The sequence below is a fragment of the Emydura macquarii genome, unplaced genomic scaffold (genome assembly GCF_026122565.2).
Source record: "Emydura macquarii macquarii isolate MOO-44397 ecotype Brisbane River unplaced genomic scaffold, CSIRO-AGI_Emac_v2 contig_967, whole genome shotgun sequence".
NCBI lineage: Eukaryota > Metazoa > Chordata > Testudines > Chelidae > Emydura > Emydura macquarii.
Window position 1 is genome coordinate 1,131,321 of NW_027131104.1, and position 23,052 is coordinate 1,154,372.

Consider the following 23,052-nt stretch of genomic DNA (forward strand, 5'->3'; position numbering starts at 1 on the left):
TCTTATCTGGTACAGTAAAAGCTGGTGTGTTTAAAACCAGGGAAGGGAGAGGGGGATATTGATATCTACCCACATTTCCCCTTTTTGTAATGTATTCAAAATTTCAATGAAAACTTACATCAAAATTTCAAGTTTAGTAAAATTTCTACCAACACCAGGTAAATAAAAACAACACTGGGCCAGATTTCCATGTATATGAATTCCCCTGTACGCTGCTGTAGCTTGAAATGTGGAGTAACTAATTTACTCCCATTTTAATGCTCTTTTACCCTTCCATAGCAGTATAAAGTTGTCTTAGTGTAAGTCAGATTCATGCCCTTTGTCTTTATACAGTGTCTGATTCTTAGTTATATTAAGGACCCTTGCACCTTAGGGCCCTTAATGTGGATGTAATATACATTTATACACACTCTTTAATGCCCCTTTACTCTGCTCACCACATTATAGTTGACACAATTGCTACTTTGTGATGCAGTTTATGAAAGTTGAAAGTCCCTCCTTGTTGATCACACGTGCACTTTGAATTTCAGGTGTGCAGCATGGGACAATGTGTTGATATCGAGAGAGCCTACAGGTCAACAAACTGTTCCGCCAAGTGCAATGGACATGCTGTAAGATTTGAGTTCTTATTGGCAGTGACGCTAAGAAAAGCTCCTGTGTGAGCCAAAGCCCGGTTTTGATGTTACAGAACAGCTATGGGATTTTTTAAATCCCGGGAGTTGGGAATGTGTGATCAACTGAAAGAATCCATGTGAACGGAGTCAAACTTCCTGTGGTTTCACAGGAACATATATAATCCAATAATATATCAGTACCTGTGCTTAGGAGATCAAATGATTTTTAGTAGAAATGATTTTTAAGAGGGAGTATAGTCCTTGAGTAGCAAACTGGACTGGAAGTTAGGAGACCTGGGCTCTATCCTTGGGAAAAAATCAGACCCTTGAGCAAAATAGTTAGGTTGATCTAAATTTTAAGTGTACACCAGGTCTTACCCTCCTTTATAAAGAAGTGCTTAGAGGTCTAGAGATGTAGGCCTGATTCTCTGCTGTGAGACACCTTGTGTAGTAATTTATGTAAAATGCTACTATTATGGACAGGTAGGGCTCTGCATTTGCTTTTCACAGGGGTAAGGGACTGTACAAGGTGCAAGAGAGTGGAGAATCAGGCCTGTGAAGTGCTATCTTAGAAGTCAGTATTACGATTATGTGAGCTAAATTCTGATCCATCTGAACTGAATAGGAATTTTACACTTCACTGGTGTGGGGACCATCATTTGGTCTAGAAGCCTGATCCAAAGCCCATTGAAGGCAATGGAAAGATCTCCATTAACCTCTTATACTGGTATAAATCTAGATTAACAAATGGCGTTAAATTAGGTTCTTCACTCTCTTGGCCCTAATTTAAAGACTAATATTAGATCTTTGCTTTCTTAGGTGTGTGACCATGAACTGCAATGCCAGTGTGAAGAAGGATGGGCACCGCCAAACTGTGATGGCTCTACAACGGTTACAAGTGAGTACGTTGTGATAAATATGGATAACAAAGTGAGATATGGGCCAGCCAGAGAGGGTATAAGCTGCACAGCTCCACCGACTTTAGTGAAAGAGCAACACTGATTTGTACCAGCTGAGACTATGACCCTAAGGGCTTGTCTACACTTAAAATGCTGCAGCGGTGCAGCTCTAGTGCTTCAGGGAAGACACTACCTGTGTGGATGGGAGGGGTTCTCCCAGGAGTGTAGACAGTCCAACTCCCCAAGAGTCAGTAGCTAGACCAATGGAAGACTTCTCCCATCGGCCTAGCGCTATCTGCACTGGAGTTAGTGAACATGGTGAGTAATTAGTGAACAAGTGCAAAATGCTTTGAAGACAGAAAGTACCCCCAAAATAATGAATTTTATTATCAAGGCCCTTGCCTGCCCCTCCCCCAATTTTATTATCGAATAGGAAACGGTTTAAGTTCATTATGTGCTAGATTGAGCTTGAAGGCTCAGCTCTGAGCACAGGGCAGTCTGAAATTACACCTCCCCAGGAGAGGCACTGGGGGAGCAGGGAATTGTGGCACAGACACACCACGCCAAACCACCGTTTGCTTGGGAGAAATATACTGTGTCAGCCCTTTATATGATACAGCATCCTCCTCCCCCTCGCATCCCACTGGCTGACACGATGCCCTGACCTCCTCCCCAGCCTGGTGCCCATCTCCCCTGGGAGGTGATGAGTGATCATCGGACGTGCAATTCTTGTTCTCCCCTTACATGCGCAGACCCGGGAGACCCGGGTAGACACAGCCCTGTGTAGCTGTGCAGAGGAGAGGAGTGGAGTCTTTCTCCCTCGTGTGGCCGCTTATGACTGGGACACCATTTCACTTTCAGAAAGCCCATACTGAAGGAAAAACGATGAGGCCATATCAACATGCCTCATTAGTAATACATACCTCTGCTTCCCCTCAGTGCTGTTGAGAAACAAACAATCATTCTATCATCCCTGCAGATTTCGCCATCATTGCTGGTGTGCTGGCTGCCCTTGCTGTCATTGTGATAGTTGCTGCTTTATTCATCCGTTACCGAAACTCTAAAAAGCAGCAAGATCAGAGGTAAAATATTTATCCTTTTGGAAAACAAACAAACAAAAACCTTTGGAGGAATTTAGGGTGTGGTTTTTCAATAGGAGATGGGCTCAACTGTGCATGAGGGATGTGGGATTATCAACCCCAGGACCTGAAATTGACCTGGTGTCACCCCTACCTCTCAGGATTAATTAAAGTCCATATATTACTCTTAAACAAAACTAAACTGCCACGTAAGTGCTAGGTAAACAATAAGAAGTCAGCTATTAAACTCAGCATGTGGAAAGCTGTCCAGAGTATAATGCCTCTTTTTTAAGACAGTTGAGTACAAACTTAAGCGCAAATTATAAGTCACATGTGACGTCTTTGCAGTGGCCAGCCCAAAGGTGTATCTGGAACAACAAACCCAGCCTTCTCGGGGCAAGAACAGAAGAGAAGACAGCACGCTGCACCTGGAGACGCTGTCCAGGAGGTGAGAATCTGGATGCCTGGCTGAGTAATAGACTGCTTGATGCAACGCATACATTCTCCCATCATTGTAACAGAGTGGCTAAAAATCCAAAACGTACCTGCACTTACTTAACAAGGGCCTGAGTCTCAAGATTCACCTAGTGATTAGAGCAGAGTGCTGGGAATCAAGATTCCTGGGTACTGTTCCCCACTCCGATAGGGCGAGAGTGTGGCTTACTGGGTAGACCAGTTGGTTTAGAGCAATTTCGGTGCTTTCTGTCACTCCAGAGGGGGCGTTGCGAGCAAAACCAGTCAACAAGATGAAGATTTTAAAGTCAAATTTAATCTCGTTTCCTGTTTCCAGATCAACGACAAACGATTTCTCCTTCCCAGTCCTCCACCGCAGGCAAACAAGCCACAAGTCTGTGTTGTAAGTACATCTGGAGGACGTTTTCTTTTTTAAATCAATTTTAGTTTTGATAAGGCTGAACACAGCGTTCAAAGAGATGTAGTGGTCAGCCACAGGTGGGGCCTGATCCCAACTCCACTGAAAGAGGAAAGACTCCCATGGATGTCAGTGGACTTGGCTGGGATCAGGCCCCTGTATGTTCTTTCAGGGCTACCATGGAGGGCTAGGAAGAGGGAATAATGCAGCTGTGTAGAATGTATTCATATTCAAACAAACACATTCCTTGCAAAATAGGCACTGGCAACTCATCCACGAGGTATAGATCCTAGTCTAGCAAAACACTCAAGTATCTGGTTAACCTATCTGTTTATTATCTGCTTAGTCAATGAGACTATTCACATGCTTAAAGTTAAGCACATGCTTAACGGATTTGCTAGGTTGGGAACATAAAGAACTTGCAACTGAGAGAAAATAGTTGAATGGCTGCTCAGCAGTGAGAGATAGGAGCTCACACTCTGGCCTTTAACTGCAAGCAGCAGCGGGTGTAAAACAGAAGTAGGTGACAGGTGCACAAGAAAAGGTGAAAATGCTCTCAATTGTTTAGTGTTTTTCTCAATTTGCTGAAGATCTGAGTCCATTTCACAGAAAAAGTTGCCCGGTTTCCTAAAGTTTTCACAGGAAAACGGGCCCTTTCATAATTCAAAGTCTGACATCGACATCTGAGGTTTTTGATACTTCAGGCTGTGCTGTACTCTGCTGTTCGATGTTGATAGTTCAGCGTACTGTCTGCTATCAAACTGTAAGCTGCCTGTTTGTTCTGCAGCACTGACACTTTTAATTTACTGTTGCTCTCTAGAATATCCCAGAGGAGAGATCCAATGGCAGGCCAGCCATCTACCAACACACAAAACCGGTAAGAGCCTGATAAGTGAATTTAAAGAACAAGAGGGAAAATCTGGTCCCATTGAGATCAATGGCAAAACTCCAATTGACTTCAATGGAACCAGGATTTCATCTCTAGACTTTTAAGGCTGGGACAATTCTGAATTAGGGACAGTGGTCTTCATGTTTCCCTCTCTCTCAGGGTAAACATATCTTATTTTTTTCTTTTTCAGCCTATCATAAAGCCAACCAATCCACCACCTCCAGTTCCTACTGCCAAACCAGCCTTTTCTCCAGTCATGGGCAATTCTGTAAGTAGACTTCCATAATTCTGGTCCACATTTTTCTCGTGTATCTTATCTAACCAAGTTACACAGATGATATAATCAAGATGCAGTGGACACAAGTCAGTGTTTTTGGTTTCCAATTTTAAAGTGAAAACTGATGGAAGCTAATTAGATTATAAGCTCTTTGGGAAAGGTACCATCTTTTTGTTCTATGTTTGTATAGCATGTAGCACAATGGGGTCCGTGTCCAAGACTGAGCTTCTAGGGGATGCAGTGATGCAAATAATAAATAGTAAATCAATTTTAAAATGCTAGGTATGTCTCGTTTTTGCAGTGTTCCTACATGTGGAGGGCCTGGTAGTCACTAAAATTGCTTCAGACTTACTGAAAGGGCAGAAGAGTAGGTCACTGATGATTTTTTTTTATATATATATATATATAAAAAATTCACACAGTGGCCCTGATTCACATTTACTCTAAGGCCACTTCACATTACCAGAGCTGTATAAAGGCACCTTTGGGGTAAATGAGAAAAAAGCCAGAAAGTTTATGTAAAAAGCAAAATACCCAACCAAGCCGCCACTCAAACTCTTGCTATCTCAGGGCTTCATCCTCCAATCCTTCCTGAGATGAGTAGTTCCTACTCCAGCTAGTAATCCCATCACAGTCAGTTCTACTGCTTACATGAGTAAGAATTTTTCATTAAGGTTCTGATTCAGCAAGGCACATGCTTAAATCCCCAACGAGACTTAAGTGCATGCTTAAAGTTCAGCATGTGCTTAAATGTGACCCAGAATGGAGACGCTTTCCTCAATCATTGTCTCAAGCATGTGCCTGACTTTAAACAGCTGAATAGCCCTATTGAACGCCCTTTGCTGAATAGGGATGAATTTACATCCCATACTTAAATTTAAGCATATGCTGCTTTCCAAAATCAGTACCTGTATGTCTCTCTGCTTACATTTTTGTTGTGTGTGTAGGGGAAAGATATTTAGGATCATAATGGTACTTTCTCATCTACTACTGCTCTTTTTGTTTCTGGAAAGATCTTAGCAAATATGGGAGATAATCACAGCAGCAGCAGCTCAGCCCTGTAATCACTTCGAAAAGGAGCAATAACAATTCTATTTTTTCCACAGGTAGCAGCGACAAAGTCCACTCCTTCACCATTCCCTAAAGGCAAACCTGCACTGCCACCACAGGTAACAAGTGCACGATATACGTGATATCCTAGTATGACTGAATGCAAGATAGGGATCAAGATAAATCTTAACACAGTGCTGCCAATTCAGGATTTCACTGTGAGCCACGTGATTCTTGGTGAGATTTTTTTCCCCACAAAACCCTGCCTCCTGAAGTCATGTTACAGCATAAGAAACTCAAAAATAGTAAGTTCTTAGCCCTCATGGCTATGGAGAAAAGATAGAAAACATGATCCCTTAAAGGCTCCAAAACTTGAAGGCAAAAGAAGAGAAACCAGGCTTGTGATGTTGGGGTGGAGGGGGAGCAGCGCAAAGCCAAGATTTTTGGCCAAACACACAGAGCTGTCATTACTGTTAGCAGCACAGTCCAGTGACTGGTATTTAAAATGCTTTTTATTTTCTAATTTTCTTCTTGTTTGCATTACAGTGCTCCCACTTTTATTATACAGGGTTTGAATCAAGTGGCAAAATACCGAAACCGAGCAACGCTGCTCTGCATGCAATCCGGGCTCTGACTCCGCAGAGACTTATCCTGTGTGTTTATCTCTAAGCATCTGAGCAGCCTCAGCACATGCACAGGTCTTTGCAGAATCAGTGCCTTCGAATGACAACTTTTTCATTCAGGGATTATTGTGTTGCTATATATGACTAGAGTGCCTCGCACAATGAGCAGGGCCTCTATGTACTACTGCAGTCCCCAAATGGATACTCTCTGTTGCTACAGACATACAGAAAAAACCCACAATGCATCTCACCACATTGTGCAATGCTGAATAGAATTTGTGGAAGTTCTTACATCAGTCAGTTGATTTGTTCATTTGTTTGTTTTCACTTAGGCTTTAAAACCACCAGTTAAACCCAGAATATGAAGCCACTGAAGGAGGATTGAGCAAGATTCCTGACATTTTGAGGGGCAGTCTCCCTCTCTGTTCACCTTGTGAAACTCCAGTTGCCAAAGAAATTCTGGTAGTCCTAATAACTTTTTTTTAATGGTCTGACAATTTCTTTGAAAGAAAATGTGTTTTTCAAACAATGTTGCAGTTCTGGGGTAATGACATTAGCCTGCCGTTCCTGGCCTTCCAGAGGAAAAGCAAGGAGAATAGCAAACTGCACCAACGTGTAGACTATATATGAGTTATTAAACTAGCTTTCTATATGTATAGTCCTAAGACTTGGGAAAGCCTGATGGACTGGATTCTGTTTGTAAATTGCAAACTAAATGTCAAGTTAAAGGAATGTCAAAGTAGCTGGATCAATGGTCCAACATTGCATTCAGAGGAGAACAATACCTGATGCTTCAAAAGAATATACAAAGCCATACTTGGTAGAACAAAATTCTTTCCTGACCTTTGGAGGAAATCAGCGTGTATCATTGAAGCATGAGGGTGGATTACCTTCTCTTGGTCAGTTCATCAACTCTTGCACTGATTGGCAACGCTTGAGATAGAGGTTCTGAAAAGACCCTTTCGGGTTATAGTACCCCTTTATTCTCAGCCACTTAAAAGTCCCCCCAGTGAGCCCTTTTGAGCTGGGCGGACTGGAGACAAGATCAGAGACAGCGTATTAGAGTCAACCAGCTAGCTGCTTGGATCACGGTGCTCCTGGAGAGCATGCTTTGCCAGCCTGACATGGAACGTCAAAGGCCATAATTGAACTCCAAGGACAATGAAAAAAAAAATCTCTTAATTTGTTTTATTCTCCACTTAGTTCCAGAAAAATCCATTTTCCCCCTTCCAGAAGATACACTCTGGTATTTTCTTAACTGTAGGATTACAGTTTGCACTCTGCTGTATTATTGTAATTTTGCTAGTGAGTACTAAGCTGAGCACACACTGATTTATTATTGTAAGACTGCTCCTGGGTATGGGGCTTTGCACACTGGTATGTTACTATAGTTCATTAGTTCTGGGCTGCTAGCACTGCTATTCTTGGTACTGTTAGCCTATGGGCTTTGATATTAGTCAGACAGTTGGCACTGGTATTATTGACACTGTTACATTGCTGGCACTGGTGTTATGGATATTCTTGGCATTCATATTATTGATGTTGCTGGCATCAAGATATATATAAAGCGCGTGGAGGAAGTACTTGTCCAGGAAAAAAAGATGTTCCAAAAAAAATAAGAGAGAGGTGAACCTTACATCCGAAGCACCCAAAATTTCATAGAGTTTCCAGTTTAAACCAAGTTTGGTTCTAGGTCAGATTCAAAACCAGAATGGTCCTTTCATTTTCAGAACTGATTAGGACATGGCTCAGGAAGGCAGGTTTCCACCACTGGGGCACAAAAATGTTGCTAAAGAAGATCTCCTGACTGGAGAACCACCAAAGTGAATTCGTGGCCTCAACATGAAATCTGGAATCGCATCCTAACCCTGATCTGTGTTGGGTTCTGAGTGCTGCCTGCTTGCCCCACACTCTTCAAAAGGAGCCAAATTATCAGCTGATGTAAATGACTCTATAGAGGTTAGCAAAGTTTTGCCAATTTACACTAGCTGAAATTCTGGCTGACAGGGTCTTATTTTGACAGTCAACAGATAAGTTTTTTTTAAATGTAGATAAAAGTATTGACCTGCCAACTATTGTCTTTCTGAAACAAAAACAAAAATAATGTGAAAAATATCCATTCCTTCTTCTATGCTGTGATTTCCTTTAGGCTGTCAATCGAGTACTGTATAAACTATAAAATAAGAATGATGCTATGAAATGATAATATTTTATTACTTGCCTTGAAGGCAATGTTATTGAAAGAACACTGTTGTCTTCCACTTTGGGATCATTTCTTCTGTCTTTATTTGTATTCAGAGATGCATTTTAATATAAGCTAGTTGAAACATGGTGTATGGAGATTTAAAATGTTATTTTTATTACCTATAAATAATGTATTTACAAAGATCTCTGTATTAAAAATGTTTGAACTAAAGCAGAGAATTTTTGTAGAACATTATTCTTTGCATATAATACATATGAAAGATCGATCCGAGTGGGATAATTTTTAATCCTATAAAATCTATGGGACTCCAAATTTTGCTCAAAATGCCCATTTGCTTCAACCCATATGAATCAGCATAGTTCCACTGAATCCAGTTTATATTAGCTGAGGATATGGCCCAAATGCTGTAGAACAGGGAGAACAAAACCCTAAATACTTGACATAAAATCTGCCATATTTCTATTTGTCTATCCAGCTTATTTATCTGTTGGTAATATAGGTAAATTATATGACCGCAATCATCATAGTAACCAGACACTTTGAAATGGGCAAAGCAAGATGCCTATGAGTTGCTTCTCAACTGGAGCAGCCTTCCAGACAATAGTGCATGTATACAGCAATTGCATATGTGTAGCTGAGCATATTCACTACAGCATAGACTCCCTCCAGCAATAGCGTATAAACCCCAGCATATAAAATGTACAAACCTGTCATTTTCTTATGCAAACATGACATCTGCTGTTTAAAAGCCTCAGCTGCAAGCAGAAAGCAGCTGAGATCTGAGCCTCTAATATACAGGATTGAAGAATACTTGTGACATTTTCAGAAGTCAAAACTTCTAGGCCTGATCCACAACTGGTGTAAATCAGCAAAGTGCCATTAAGAGCCAATGGAGTTACACCAATTTACACCACCTGAGGCTCCATCCCCCAATATTTGCTATCTTTGATCTTGCAAGTTCTTGCATAATGTGCAATTGTCTAAACGTCCCGCTTTGAACTGAAGATGACTTTTCAATTTTGAAATTTTAGACCAAAAAAGATGTTAAAAAAAGAAAAATGGTTGAAACTCAAAAAATTGAACTTATCTAACCTGAATCCCCAAAAATTGCGTTTGCCAAAGTTTGAAATTTTTAGCTTTTTGTCCCAACTTGGAACATTTTTTCAACATCTCAAAGATGTTCCCAGGACAGGCAAACAGTTTCCTTCCCGGCTCCAGTTAACACTGACAGGGTCGACATGTACAGAAGCAGGAGTTCAAGTAAGGGGGAATTGTGGTGGAGTGTATCATCCCTTCTGCTATTAAAAGCAAAAGGGAGAATCTCACTTTCCTTCCTGGCTTGGATAAGTGCTTCCCCCCTTACAGTTCTGTCACCTCCATGATTGGTGTTGTGCCCCTGCTGGTCCCATTTAATTTAACCCCTGCACTCACCTTCCTAAGTCCCCAAGAGATTTTGCTGCAAAAAGAGACCACTCCCTTTTCCCTGCACACCCAGAATGCCACCCTGTAGTGTAGAGCAACATCCTGGAGTCAAGGGAAGGTAGGTGCACACTGCAGAATTACCACTGCACCCTGCATCCCCTAACATCTGCATGGAGGCTCGTTTGATCATTCAACCCTCTCTGGCATTAGGAACATTGACTATTTGGAGGATGGGGACATAGGATGAATCCAGCTCAGACAATTCATTCTACTGGAAAAAACGTTTAACAGTCCAGCCAGAGTCTGCTTGGTAGGCATCATTTCAAATTAAAATATGAATTTCTCTGTGTTGTCGGCACCCTGGTCTTGAGTTATAGATTCAGATACATTAACAGTGACAGCCCAAGAAGAGCAGGAAGGTTAGAGCAGCCTCAGATCCTCAGACAAACAGGCTCCAGCCAACTAATCGATAGGCTCAATCCACTCTCCAAATAAGGTAACACCATGGAAATTATACGTTCAGGGACATTCAGGTTAGGAGGAAGTCCTAGCTTCGTAAAGCCCTATTGACCATAAAGCTAAGTTAAGGCTTACACTTGTTCAGCACCAAATCAGATTAATAAAATATGTATCACTTCTTTTAGCTTGAAATTAAGACTTTTCCTTTACTCTTCAACTATCTCAACCCAGTCAGTAAACATTTGTGTGCTTAACCCCACTGCATACATACTTATCTCAGGGCAAATAAAAGACTGAAGGTTAGATCCTTAGCTCGTGTGAATTAGAGCTGGGTGAATAATTGATTTTTTTAGTTCGGTGGAAGTTCTGAAAAGAAAAATCAGATAGTGAAATATTTCAGATTTCAATTTGTCCCAGAATTGAAAAAAATCCATTGCGGATCTTTTCCAGAGATAGGACTTGAACCTGGGCCTCCCACATCACCAGGCAAAAGGTTATAAAGAGTGGAGGGGGGAAGGGGTGGCAGCAGCACCAGCAGCTCTGGCCATTTTGTGAATGATCAGAAATATCGGTGTCAAATTTGTGAATAAACAAACTATTTGTCTACAAAATTTCACTCTGCTCTGGTATCAGTCCATGTAAGTCCATTGAAATCGATGAAGATACTCCAGCTGAGAGCAGCTGAAGATCCAGCCTCTAATATCTATGGTCCACTACCCAGTATCCAACTTGGCCTAGTGGCTCACAATTTCTATGAGACAGAAACAGCTCTTACAACAGAGCAATTTCCTGTATACTGATACATTTGCATCGGTTTACTGAAAGCTTCCCAAGTTTCACATAATTGGATGCCTTTAACCTTCCTCTAGGTAATTATGAAAATGAAGGCCCCAGGTTGGCGTAGCAATCTCTGTAGAGCTGCCAGCTATTGGCACAGCCACCAAATTACTGTCGATCAATCTTCAGAAGAGTGGCATGGATATCAGCATGTTATAATTGGCATTAGATCCATAAATAATTCTGCATAATACGTGGCCTCAGCCTTCAAAGGGTCTGAGGGGGAGAAATGGAGATCGGAGTATTGACGGATGTGTCTATAGCAACTATCAAAAGAGAGGAAGTGGTTTCCATGGGATTTGTCAATGCCTCTTTACAAAGAAACAGAAGGAGCCTGGATCATCCATTTCAAACAACAGGAGAAATCAAAGCCCACCAGGACAAATGGATTATTGTCCAGTGGAAAGATGTGCCTCAGTCCAGCCAAACATGAACCGGAATCAGTTAGCCATTCTTCCCACTCTCTGAGAAAAACCTTTGGCGTTTCAAATGAAATCAGACTTGGATCCAAACGACTACCACAGCTTTGTAAATCTGAAATTGACTCATCTAACGAAGTTGCAACTATTCAGTGAACAACGGTGGTGGTTTCACCTTTAGGACTACCTATAGCACTGCCTCACTCAGTGAAATAGGCACCTAGAGTACGGATTTCTTTGGAAAATCTGCCCCTTCCCCTTCCCCTGGTTGTGGGTGCTATGCATTTTTGAAAACTCTAGCCTTGTTCTTTCTATGCTTCAGCTCCTCATCTATAATCCTCCTTTTCTTTCACATTACTTCTGTACTGGCTGTTAAACCTGCAAGATCTTTGGGGCAGGAACCATCCTTTATTCTGTTTGTACAGCACCTAGGGCACTGGGGTCCTCTTTGGTTGGCACCTCTAGGCACCACAGGAATTAATGCAAATAAATAATAATAATCATAACAATAATGTCCAGTCATGTTGCCACAGTACATCCAAAACATTGAAGTGGCTAGGTCTCTAATGTGCTAGATATCAAAAGCAGCGCTCCACTTCAATTGATCTTTGCACTGTAACTATTTGAGAATAACAGTGAAATTTTGAAATGGAAAGCAAATAATCTTATGCTCCACCAGGTACAGCGTATGCAGCATGTTGTCCTAACAAGGGAAAAACAGCGCAGCCGGGGCCCACATGTCTGCATCATCTGATGATCACCAGACTTCCAGAAAGCTGTGATTCACTGTGAATTTTTCATGCCAGAGTCAGCTGTGCACTGCAGGCATGGATCAGAATGGAAAACAAACCTGAAATATTAATGACACCTCTCAGAGGAAGGGCAGAATACAGGCAAGGCGATAACTGAGGATAGGGAACATATGGAGGCTGGGAAAAGTTGTTCTCTTTTTGTCCAAAGGCAGACTAAACAGCTGGGTGCAACTAGATTGCCAATTTTGGTTGGATGTATTCATAGAGGTTTCATCACATGACAATCTTTAATTAAAGATTAATCTTTAATTGCTGGCGACTCCAGGACAATTCTGGAGGGTTAGCAACCCTACTGCAACTCACATAACTGGTCCTTAAAGCTTGGTTTGCAGAGGTGGTGAGCACCCACTACTCCTCAGAAAACATAAGGGAACTGCAGGTGCTCAGTACATTGGCCTCTGGGAGGTGTCTCAAGTTGGACGCCCCTAAAATTAAAATATCTTTGATGATCAGGCCCTGTTAGCGAATATAAAGGGCCAGATCCCCGAGTCCAGACAAGCTGGAGATTATGCAGCCCAAACAAATCATACCGAAACAGACCGAACCCACAGACATACTGTATGTTGGTCATGTGAGCTGCACACCAATGAACTTGGTCTTTAGTTCCCAAAAGCAGCTGAAGAACTGTCTTGCATTTTCCCCTGATTGCCACTGGGTGGAGTCAGAAAACTGCACATCAGAGGTTTTCTCTTGCATATGGTTTTAAGTAGCTAGTACAAGTGCACTTGATATATGCAAACGCAGTAAATGCTGTCCCCAGACTAGTGGAATTAAAAAAGTGTGTGTGCATTATTATTACATTCTTGAGAGCGCTTTTCACATTTAAAAGGCTCTGAGCCAGCTTCTCCTGTACACAAGTTGTAAGCACCCTAGCAACAGTTACACTTGCAAATCCGCATAGAAATATCACCCACACCATGACACGGCAAAAATTTAACATGTGATCTAGCAAATAAAGCAGACAATTATATCCCCAGCCCCTCCATCCCCCTCAGAAGCCCTTCCAGGTGGATGGTTTTTGCAACATGCCATAAAGGCCAGACAACAGTTCAGGCTGCTTCAGAGCCCCGGGGCTTTGCCCAGTCGCATGCTACCTCCAGTCACTTCTCTCTGGATCTAATTCTGCACTGCCTAATTCAATTGGAACTTTACCATTGATTTCAGTAGGTGCAGGATCAGACCCTCTAACAGGGCATCATGCAAAGCCTGTTGAAGTCGATGGAAATCTTCCTATTGGTATGAATGGGACATGAATCAGGCATAGAGCAGAGTTGGGGGATCAACCTTGACTGACTCAGGTGATTGCAGAGTCTGCTGATTGTGGCAATATGGGGGAGAGACTATCTATTGCTCAAGTAGGCAGGCCCCAAGCCATTTAGGATATACTGTGAACTCTATTCCACTGAGACATGAAGATAGCACCTATGCCACATTTTAAAAAAAAGTCATTTTTATAAACTCAAGTAGTACCTTATCCCCTGAAAATCAAGTGCCATCGTACACTTAAAATTCAGGTTTCATCAAGCTCAGACTGTTCATGATTCTGGTATGTACTGTATACATCTATATACAATATAAGGAATACTTCATATATGCACAGAGTTCTGTATACGTGGGTGGAATATTGTCTATATAAATATACACGAGATACAGAGAATACTGCATGCATGTACAGAAGATAGACAATGTGATCTGATCATCTTTATTTTAAAGTGATTTTTGTTTGATTATACTTTGGGTCATTATTGCTTTCCCTTCATTTTTATTACAATCATTTGTTTATTTTATTCCTTAATTTCCCTTTATATAGCCATTTATTTATTCCCCAATACCATGTGCAATTTGGTCACTGAGGCCTGATACACATTTTATACTCGGTTCTGTTCAGTAAGACATCTTTAAAATGATTGGCTTATTTTAAATTAACTAATATCTAATTTCGCCAGAGGGGAAGGGGGAGAAATCAGAAACCAGCAATAAACCTGCCCAGCAGCTGCTAGCCTGAGATTTAATGGTCACACATGGAGCAGAAAGTATTCATGGGCTTTTCTTCTTGCTGGTTCTTCGGTTGTAGTCATCCACATTTTTTGCTGGAGAGGAATCAACTAATGTCGTGTTACTTGTGAAATCAATGAAACAGGCTTGGATTTTTCATTCTAAATATTTTTTCGATGAAAAATGATCATCTTTACAAAATGTTCTAACTTTTTAGCCAAAAATCAGATTCCTTTATTCATTTTTTAATTTATTATGTTTTCCCATCCTTTATTTCCCATTTCTCCCCTTTCCTCCTTTTATTCTTTCTTCTATTTTGACAGTGAAAAAGGGAGAGTAGGGGGAAAGAGAGAGACAATGGAGAGACAAGGGAGAAAACAAACCACCCTCCCATCCCAAATCCCTGGGGGTTTCATTTTCTCAGCTGCAAAATTGCAAAACTTTTTGTAATGAATGTTTTTCAAATTATTTTTTGTGAAACATTCTTAAGCACCTTTCAACCAGCTCTAGAAATTGCTTTCGCCCTCTATAAATAAAAAAATAGGAAGTGGACAGCAGAGAGGAAAGATGTTCTTGTGATTAAAGCACAGGACTGGGACCCAGGAATCTGGGTTCAGTTTCCAACTCGGTAACAGCCTCCTTGATTGACCTTGGGCTAATCGCTTAGGCCTTGATTAAGCAAAGGATGCAAGGATATGCTTCTTTAAATACATGCTGAAGTCCCATCACAGTTAAGCATGTGCTTACATGCTTTGATAAATTGAGAGCTGAAACACTGCATCTCCAACCCCCTTCTGTAAAAGGCCATAGTATTGCTTATTTTGTCAGTCTTTTGTATTTAGAGTGTACATTCCGGAGGGCAGGCTGTCTCTGATTCTGTGTATGTACAATGCCTGGCACAATGGGGCCCCAATTATGGGTGGGGTTGCTTAGCTCTTCCAAGTACCAATAATAAATAAGTGGAAGTGACAGGTTTCCATCATTACTGCTGTGCAGCAGTTTTTCGGGAACCAACCACTACGGAATAGGAGACTATTAGAAAAAATAAAGAACTCCATCATAGTGTCTCATACACAACTGCAACCACAATGACACGCCTCTTCGCCCCCTTTCTGAAATTTGCAAATGTAAAGCTTAATCCTAGTCCAGTTGAAGTCAATGGCAAATTTTCTCACTGATTTCAATGGGCGTCGGACCAGACCTTTCTCGCACAGAAAGAATTAACCAGCAGTTTGTTTTGCCTATCAAGCCCTTTGCCCTGTAGTCTCTCTCTCTCTTTTTTTTTGTTGTTGTTATTGTAGCACCAAAATTTTATTTTCTCACTGAACTGGTGCTGACTTCATGACTGATGGAGAATGAATATGGGTCACACGCAAGGCATGGGAAAGACGCAACCAAAAGCTTTCATTTTCATTAACCAAGATTAGATGTGGCATGTGTTTTATCAACCTTGTCTGTCCAATATTCACTTTAGTAAAAAGGCTATCATGCCAGGCTGCATAATGTAATTGGCAAAGAAAGACAGCAAATGCATAATGACTGCATAAGCAAGCGGGAATGTGGGATTTTTGTTTTAAAGGCCCCTCTTCAGGAAGAATCCATTTCAGAAATGCAAAATGGGGGGAGGTTAAATCAAGTTTGGAGACTTACTTTGCAAATGGTAGCTGCAAATGAGCCACTTCTAATGAAGGGTTTTGTTCTAAAATGAAAGACTATTGGTACATGTGACAGATTTGGGCCAAGGTCCTGAAATCTAATATGCGCACCTAAGACTCCTTGAACCCATGCAGAGCCCCACTGACTTTTATGGAACTCAGTTTGCAGGTTCAGCACCCAGTCACGTTATTGTTACAGCTGAATAAAGAGAGGAACGTGGCAGGTTCTCCCTCATGCATAGACCGATGACGCTCAGCAGTCTTTCCCGTATGGAAAATACACTTCCCACATAACCTCTCTGGGCCTCAGCTTGTCTGCTGTAGGTGCAGCGGTTATAGCACTCTCCTACCTTGCCAGTAGGCTGAGAGGGTCGCCTAGTTTAAGGACCCGCCTTTTTTGGATGTCAAGAGACCCATGATTCGGATTTTCAGAGCTTTGAGCACCTGCAGCTCCCAAACCCATCAGCTGGCGCTGCGGGTACTCGTCTCTGGAACGCAGCCCCAAGCCGAGCACTCAAAACTGGAGACGCCCAAAATCAGTTTTGGAAATGTAGGTCTAGATCGCTACCTGCCTCAGCTTCCCCATCTGCTACACAGGGATAATTATACTTGTCTTCTAGGGGGATCTTGTGCCATTTCTGCACTGCCCTGAGTGCAAGAGGCAGCGTAACGCCACCCCAGGAAGGGGTTATACTCCTGGTGCGGTGGGCACGGCTAGTGTGCAGGTTACACTTTCATTTAGACCCAGCTCTGCCTCCTTCCGTCCCTTCCACATAGTTGGAGCGCACCAGGGCAGGCTCCTGATGGCTTTAGCCCCTGCCCCTCCTCACGAAGCACACCTCATCCACCCCCCCCCCCCCCGATCACAGACAATCAGGTTTTTCATAAATTAATTCCTGTAAAGTAGTTGCAGCCCCTTGGCTGTAAATTGCTAGATTAGAACACGGTATTATTTATTCCTTTTAAATCGCTTTCAGTGGGCTCTGTATCTTTAACTTGAACTTAAACAGCCGCTTTCCATGCATGCAAGGTATTGTCCCCTGGGCAAGCACCTGATCTAACCCTGTCCTGTAACAGAATAATACAAGCTGTCAACTTGCAGGAAAGCTTTCTTTTCTGTCTCACTGCGCTTGCCATGTTCTATTCATATGCGCTGTGTCCACAATGAGTCAGCCACTGTGGTGTCTGGGAAAGTATCTAAGATTACTCTGGGTCTAAGATGAAAATGTCCATAGTTTAAACCAAATACCTTATATCTCTTTATTAATGTCTTAAAATAGGTATGAGTGATGAGAGTCCTTACCTGGCATGTATCAGAGACTATTCCAAAAGGCAGATTAATTTCTTGAACAGAGGTAATCTTTCAGAAATGTATCCTTATATGTCAGCGACTGGCTCTATGAGGTTCACATTGCTCTCTCTTTTAAAAGTATCGTTCCACTTTTAAAGAGATGCAAACCCTCTAAAAAATAAAAATTATTTGTAACAGACTAAGAACAAAAGGCCTGAGAGTATTCTTGTTGTGATATAGCTCTGTGGTTGAGATGTAAAAACTTAAATGAGATGTCAAGGTACAGTGAGTAGCATAAACAAAGATACCAAAAAGTAGGCATACAAATAACTAAAATGCCCTTTAACATAATCTAGGATTGGTTTAATACTAGCACACCAGACAAATTATTTTATCAGGAAGCCTTGGGAGAAACAGTATTTAAAGGGGCTCTGTCCTTTGTCTGTGGATGTAAAAAATTAAATACGACCTCCAAGGAAGAGCCTCTTTATATTAGTCTCGGTATCTACCTTGTTTTCAGAGAGGATGACTCCACAGAACCCTTTGTCAAAACATTCCCAAAGGGAGTTGTAGATTTCGTTGGGACAATGATGAGGTGTCTTGCTGCCAAGACAAGCAATTAGGAAAAACTCTAATAGAAGAAAACTGATGAGAAAAACTCGTGTGTATCTTTCAGGCCACCCAATTTAAAAATAATGAATGGATTAAGCAAAATTATAGTCACTCTCATTTGGATTATATAATTTAAGGGATTGAAGGTACTAGATTTGATGATGATAGATAAATAAAATAGATTTAAATTAAATAAATAGATTAGATAGACAGACCAACAGACAAGACAGAAGAGTCATTCCGGATCAGAGGGGGAGTCCATCTCACCCTGTATCTTGTCTCTGAAAGTGGCCAGCAGCAGCTGCTTTAGCGAAAGGTGCAATAAACCTACAGTAGTAATTAAGGAACAGCCAGTTCAGTGAAATTCTCCTCCTGATCCCCGTTAACTAGAGGTTTGTTTACGCCATGAAGAATGAGGGTTTATATATTTTCCAAAACTTATTTTGTTTTTAATCCTTACTCGAACACTGGATGTTCTTATACATATAAACGTTTAATACTTTTTAAAATCGTGCTAAGCTTTTAGCCTCCGTGATGTCTTGTAGCAATGAGTTCCACAGACTACTCGTGTGGGAAAGTATTTCATGTTACCAGTTTTAAAATTTGCTGCCTTTCAACCAACATTTCTTTCCTCCTTGTGTTCAAATTTCTTAATCCTTAATTACCTACTGTGATACATAGACGGATACTACCATTTTCTAATGGTATTGTATAGTTTTTATTATGATAGGCTTTTAACAAATCAATGAAATATTAGACACGGGAAAGGACAAATATACAGATTTAATATATTTCTACTTATAAGCAGTCATCAATTAGCAGCCCTTTTACATGATGCTTCTCTCAACTTAGCCAAGGTTAAAAGGTCACATGCATCACCGATGCAGTCCGTACAAGAGCAATTGCTTGAAATTGCACTTCAGCTCTTGTAACAGCATTGTGGCATCTCATAAGACACTGGAATCTTGCCTTCTCCTCAAAGTGTACACATAACTTCCATTAGCAGTGCCACCGAGGGGAGAATGCAGCCCCGTGCAGCTTTGTCTACAGTGAATACATTTATTCATCTTGGCAGTGTGATGTAGCGAATAGAGAAGGAAGCGGAGACTAAGAACTTCTGAGGTGCCACAGCAGTTTCAGGGTGCGTGACCTGAGACGAGTTGCATAACTTCACTGCATCACGGTTTCCTTGTCTATAAAATGGGGCTAAACATCATTTGTCACCTACTTCACTTAACAAGTGGGGTGTTAGGCTTAGTGAATGTTTGGCCTGTAAAGGTTAAGTGCCACGTGTCATTACTGTAAACTGCTTAAAAATGTCATTCTTACCCAAGTCTCTTTGCTAATGAAGGGCTAGATTGCTTTTAGGTGCAGCCCTGAGCAAGGCTGGGTGGGTAAACTGCACAACCCGCAGGAATAGCCCCTGGAGGCAGAACGCCTCGGGCCTTGTCTACGCAACGGCACAGCTGTAGTAAATTTTAAGTGTAGACTAGCCCTTACTCTGGTAGCAACCACCACCCCTTGTACTAGCTCCACTCTAACTGGCTTGTGCATCTGAAAGATGGAACCAGGGCGTCTGCCATTTCCTCACCTTGTATGGGAGAAGTAGAAGCAGGCACAGAATACCCATTTATTCCTGTACACATGCACCCAAGGTCAGGGTAGCTCACTGGGCCTACAAATTTACCCCGATTGTGAGAGCAACTGTGGGAATGAGTGAAAGTTCACAACATGTCAACAATCTATAACAACAAATGGTGTAAAAGGTGCAAAAGCAGGACAGAAAGACCGAATTAGTCTAAAGATAAAACCCTGCTGATATAATTCAAGGACTGTGCTGAAATCATGCCTGCTAAATAAGAACAGTGCAGGACCAGAAATCAACCAACCCAAAATTAGGCATCGTTGGAAATTATGCCTAAGTGGTGGACAAAATAAAGGGAGGACCGGCTATGCAACACTGCTGTAAGATGGGACTAGAAAGACGTAGCTAAATGCAATGCCCTGAACATCCCAATGCTGGTACAAATTTGCCAGGTCCTAGAGTGGCTAGACCATGTGCTGTGCCTGCGTTTTTCCAGCAGTGAGGTTGCAAGTGAGTCAAAGTCAGACACATGAGCTGCATTTTCTATCTTTGCTGTTCTTTTCTCTCTTCTTTTGTATGTATGTGTTTGTCTTCTAGGAAGACCAGGATTGGATTTGAACAGCAGCAACAGCTCCAGACCATGAACATCTCTTTTCCCCAGGCAGGACAGTTATTACCATCTCTTATACCTACTAAGAGATTGTCAAAAGGGGCTTTCCTTCTAAAGATTCTCTCCAACTAAAGGGAAAAGGGATGAAGTTAAAATGAAAGCCGTATTTAATGCTTGGCATAGCCATGTCAGTCCCAGCATGTTAGAGAGACACGGTGGGTGAGGTAATATCGTTTGTTGGACCAACATCTGAAGAAGAGCGCAGTGTAAGCTCAGAAGCTTGTCTCTCTCACCAACAGGAGTTGGTCCAATAAAAGATATTACCTTCACCACCTTGACTTTTTATTTAATGCTTTACATGTCAAAATACTTTAACTATTTTGTTTTGTTTCCCCTGTATCAAGGATTTTTAATGAGGGTTTTGCCACAGAGCTCAGCAGGCTGAGGTCTCCATATAGCAAACCCCAAACCCTATTTAAAATGGTTTTAATGTTGAACAAGTACAGGGTCATATTAATACCTTTGATTCTTTGGGCTCATTTATTCCATTTACATTGACCCACCGCCATCCAGAGATGGAAAAGATACTCTTATTTCACAGTGTTCCCCTCTGCGGGTGGGTGGGTCAGTTGCAATTGAGCCTCAAACCTGAATTTACTGTCCTGTACGTTGCCATTTCAACCCAGCTGGGGATTCTGCACAAACAGGCCCTTTGGTGTGGTTTGTGGATACTTCCGCTTCTGGCCACATCCCAACTTCAGAAAACATTCCCTCTGAATTAGTTTTAAAGTGAACGTTTGGGTCCCCAACAGATTCATGAAGCATCTTGGTATGGATTCATCTTCTTCATCGACTGATGTCTTACTTTACAGGCCCTCAGATGATCTGCATATTATGCAATTTACATCCTCTGTCTCAGCGAAACTGAGTGAGGAACTGTCTGCTGACAGAACAACTGGGCTTCTCTACACTGTACGAATTACGTTACCTTTTGGAAGCCAGCCTGACAGTACTGAGCTGTGTGCTACAGAAAATGCAGCAGGCTTAAGAAAATGAATTTCAGCTATAACCCCCCACTCAAAAATCCCCCACCTCAACACATACCCTAACCCTAAGCTCTGCATTAAAGTTAAAAATCTACGTGTAGGGAGATACAGTTCTATGCAAATAAGTTATAAGTAGCTTATTGTATATCATAGACTTTTTCCTCTGAATATTTTTTTTCCTCTGCATTGCAGTCTTCTCCTAGTTATAACTCCAAGCCTCTCATTACATTTTTGCAATCCAGCATGGCCCACTCCAGCTGTTCATTTCTTTATGAGTGTTCATAATGGAATTTATAAACAATACATGTTAATTTGAGAAGTAAAAATACCGCGAGTCTTGCCAGCTATGCTTCAAGCTCTCACTAGGGGGAAAAAAGAAATCCCTCAATTCTAAGAAACAAAAACAAAATTAAAAAAGTTCATGAATCTGTCTCCACTACAGACAATTGAATGTACAAAAGTAGACACTGAAACCTTGATAACCTCATCCCAGAAATTTGCTTTTCTTCACATAGCTTTCTTCTGAAAGCATGCCCCATTCTTTTAACCTAGAAAATGGTGGCATTTACTGGAGATGTAGCTTATAACCCACCTTCGATCCACACTATTATTTTTCATTTGAAGGTGGGCATAATGCTACTTACCTCCTTTGCAAAGGGCTTTGAGATCTACAGATGAAAAGCTCTCTATAAAAATTAGCTATTGTGCCCAGAAACTCTCTCACCTGTTGTAAACAGGCATGGCTCTTCAATGGATCTCTTTTTTGCTTTCTATTTACACCAGCTCAGTATTTCTTCTCGGATTCACACTTCAGTCCTGATTCTTCTTTCAGATACACTTGTTTCTATCACGAGACTCTCCAACAAAGGCAATGTAAGGCTGTGTGGTCCAGTGGATAGGTCACTGATAGAGCTGGCTGGGAAACATTCCCCTCTCCCTACCCCACATGGAAAAGTTAAACAAAAATAAGACATTGAATCTCTTTGGGTTTCTGACAAAAAACTGAAAAAGAAAATTGTTTTAAATTTTAAAAAATCTGTTTAAAACTGATTTTTTATAGTTTTTAGTAGCAAAAAAGCTATTTTTCCAGTTTTCATTTTTTCCCCCCACAGAAACTGAATGAGAATTTCCATTTAATCAAAAAAAATTTTTTGTCAAGAAAACCCCAAACATTTCCATGGAATAATTGCAACCAGATCTAGTCAAGGAGCTCGATTCTATTTCTGGCTCTAACCAGCTCCATGAACTGGAGCATTTGTTTTCCCCTCACTCTGCCTCAGTTTCTCCAATGCAGAGGGTGATCTTTGTCCTTTTCTAAAGTGCTTGGACACCTCTTGTCCTAGAAGAGGACCAGGCTGAGGCAAGACACTGAACAAATACAAACACATAGAACACGACAGTCCCCGCCCCAAAAAATTTAAAGTCTGAAAAAGAGCTACAATCTAACCAGCTTCTCTCAGCTAGGGCAGATTAATTTCAATGGGTGCAAAGAAAAGCACGTGTGGTGACTGCCTTCTTGGCCAACACGCTGGGGATCAAACCGGGCACCTCCAGAGCTAAAACTACAAACCGCTAGAGCTTGAGATAAAACACCAAGGCTCTGCAGCTGCTGGCTTTAACAACACAGAGGGGGACCCATAACACACCCTCACAGGTGGGTTACACGTGCATTGTAAACAACAAGGCACCCTGCTGTAAGTGCCATTAGCACAGACTTGTAAAGCTGGCTTGTCAGTCCACACTCCCGTTAGTGATGCAGGACTGGATATCACATTCAGAAGTCTTGGATTGTCTAAACATG

General features: G+C 41.5%; 2 protein-coding genes across 2 annotated transcripts in view; one reads left to right on the forward strand and one right to left on the reverse strand.

Annotated features, from left to right (window-relative positions):
* Positions 1-8,692, forward strand: part of LOC137150046 (zinc metalloproteinase-disintegrin-like ohanin) — a 29,683-nt gene extending 20,991 nt beyond the window's left edge. The window contains exons 15-23 of the mRNA XM_067543705.1: positions 531-611; positions 1,434-1,512; positions 2,493-2,595; positions 2,941-3,040; positions 3,383-3,448; positions 4,284-4,340; positions 4,543-4,620; positions 5,736-5,798; positions 6,635-8,692. Of these exons, the coding sequence (XP_067399806.1) occupies positions 531-611; positions 1,434-1,512; positions 2,493-2,595; positions 2,941-3,040; positions 3,383-3,448; positions 4,284-4,340; positions 4,543-4,620; positions 5,736-5,798; positions 6,635-6,667 (660 nt within the window). The 3' untranslated portion in view covers positions 6,668-8,692. The remainder of the gene's footprint in view (positions 1-530; positions 612-1,433; positions 1,513-2,492; positions 2,596-2,940; positions 3,041-3,382; positions 3,449-4,283; positions 4,341-4,542; positions 4,621-5,735; positions 5,799-6,634) is intronic.
* The window catches only part of STC1 (stanniocalcin 1), a 289,918-nt gene that overhangs the window by 174,473 nt on the left and 92,393 nt on the right, over positions 1-23,052 (reverse strand). Inside the window, exon 2 of the mRNA XM_067543706.1 lies at positions 2,437-2,573. The gene's annotated coding sequence lies outside the window, so the exon portion shown is untranslated. The remainder of the gene's footprint in view (positions 1-2,436; positions 2,574-23,052) is intronic.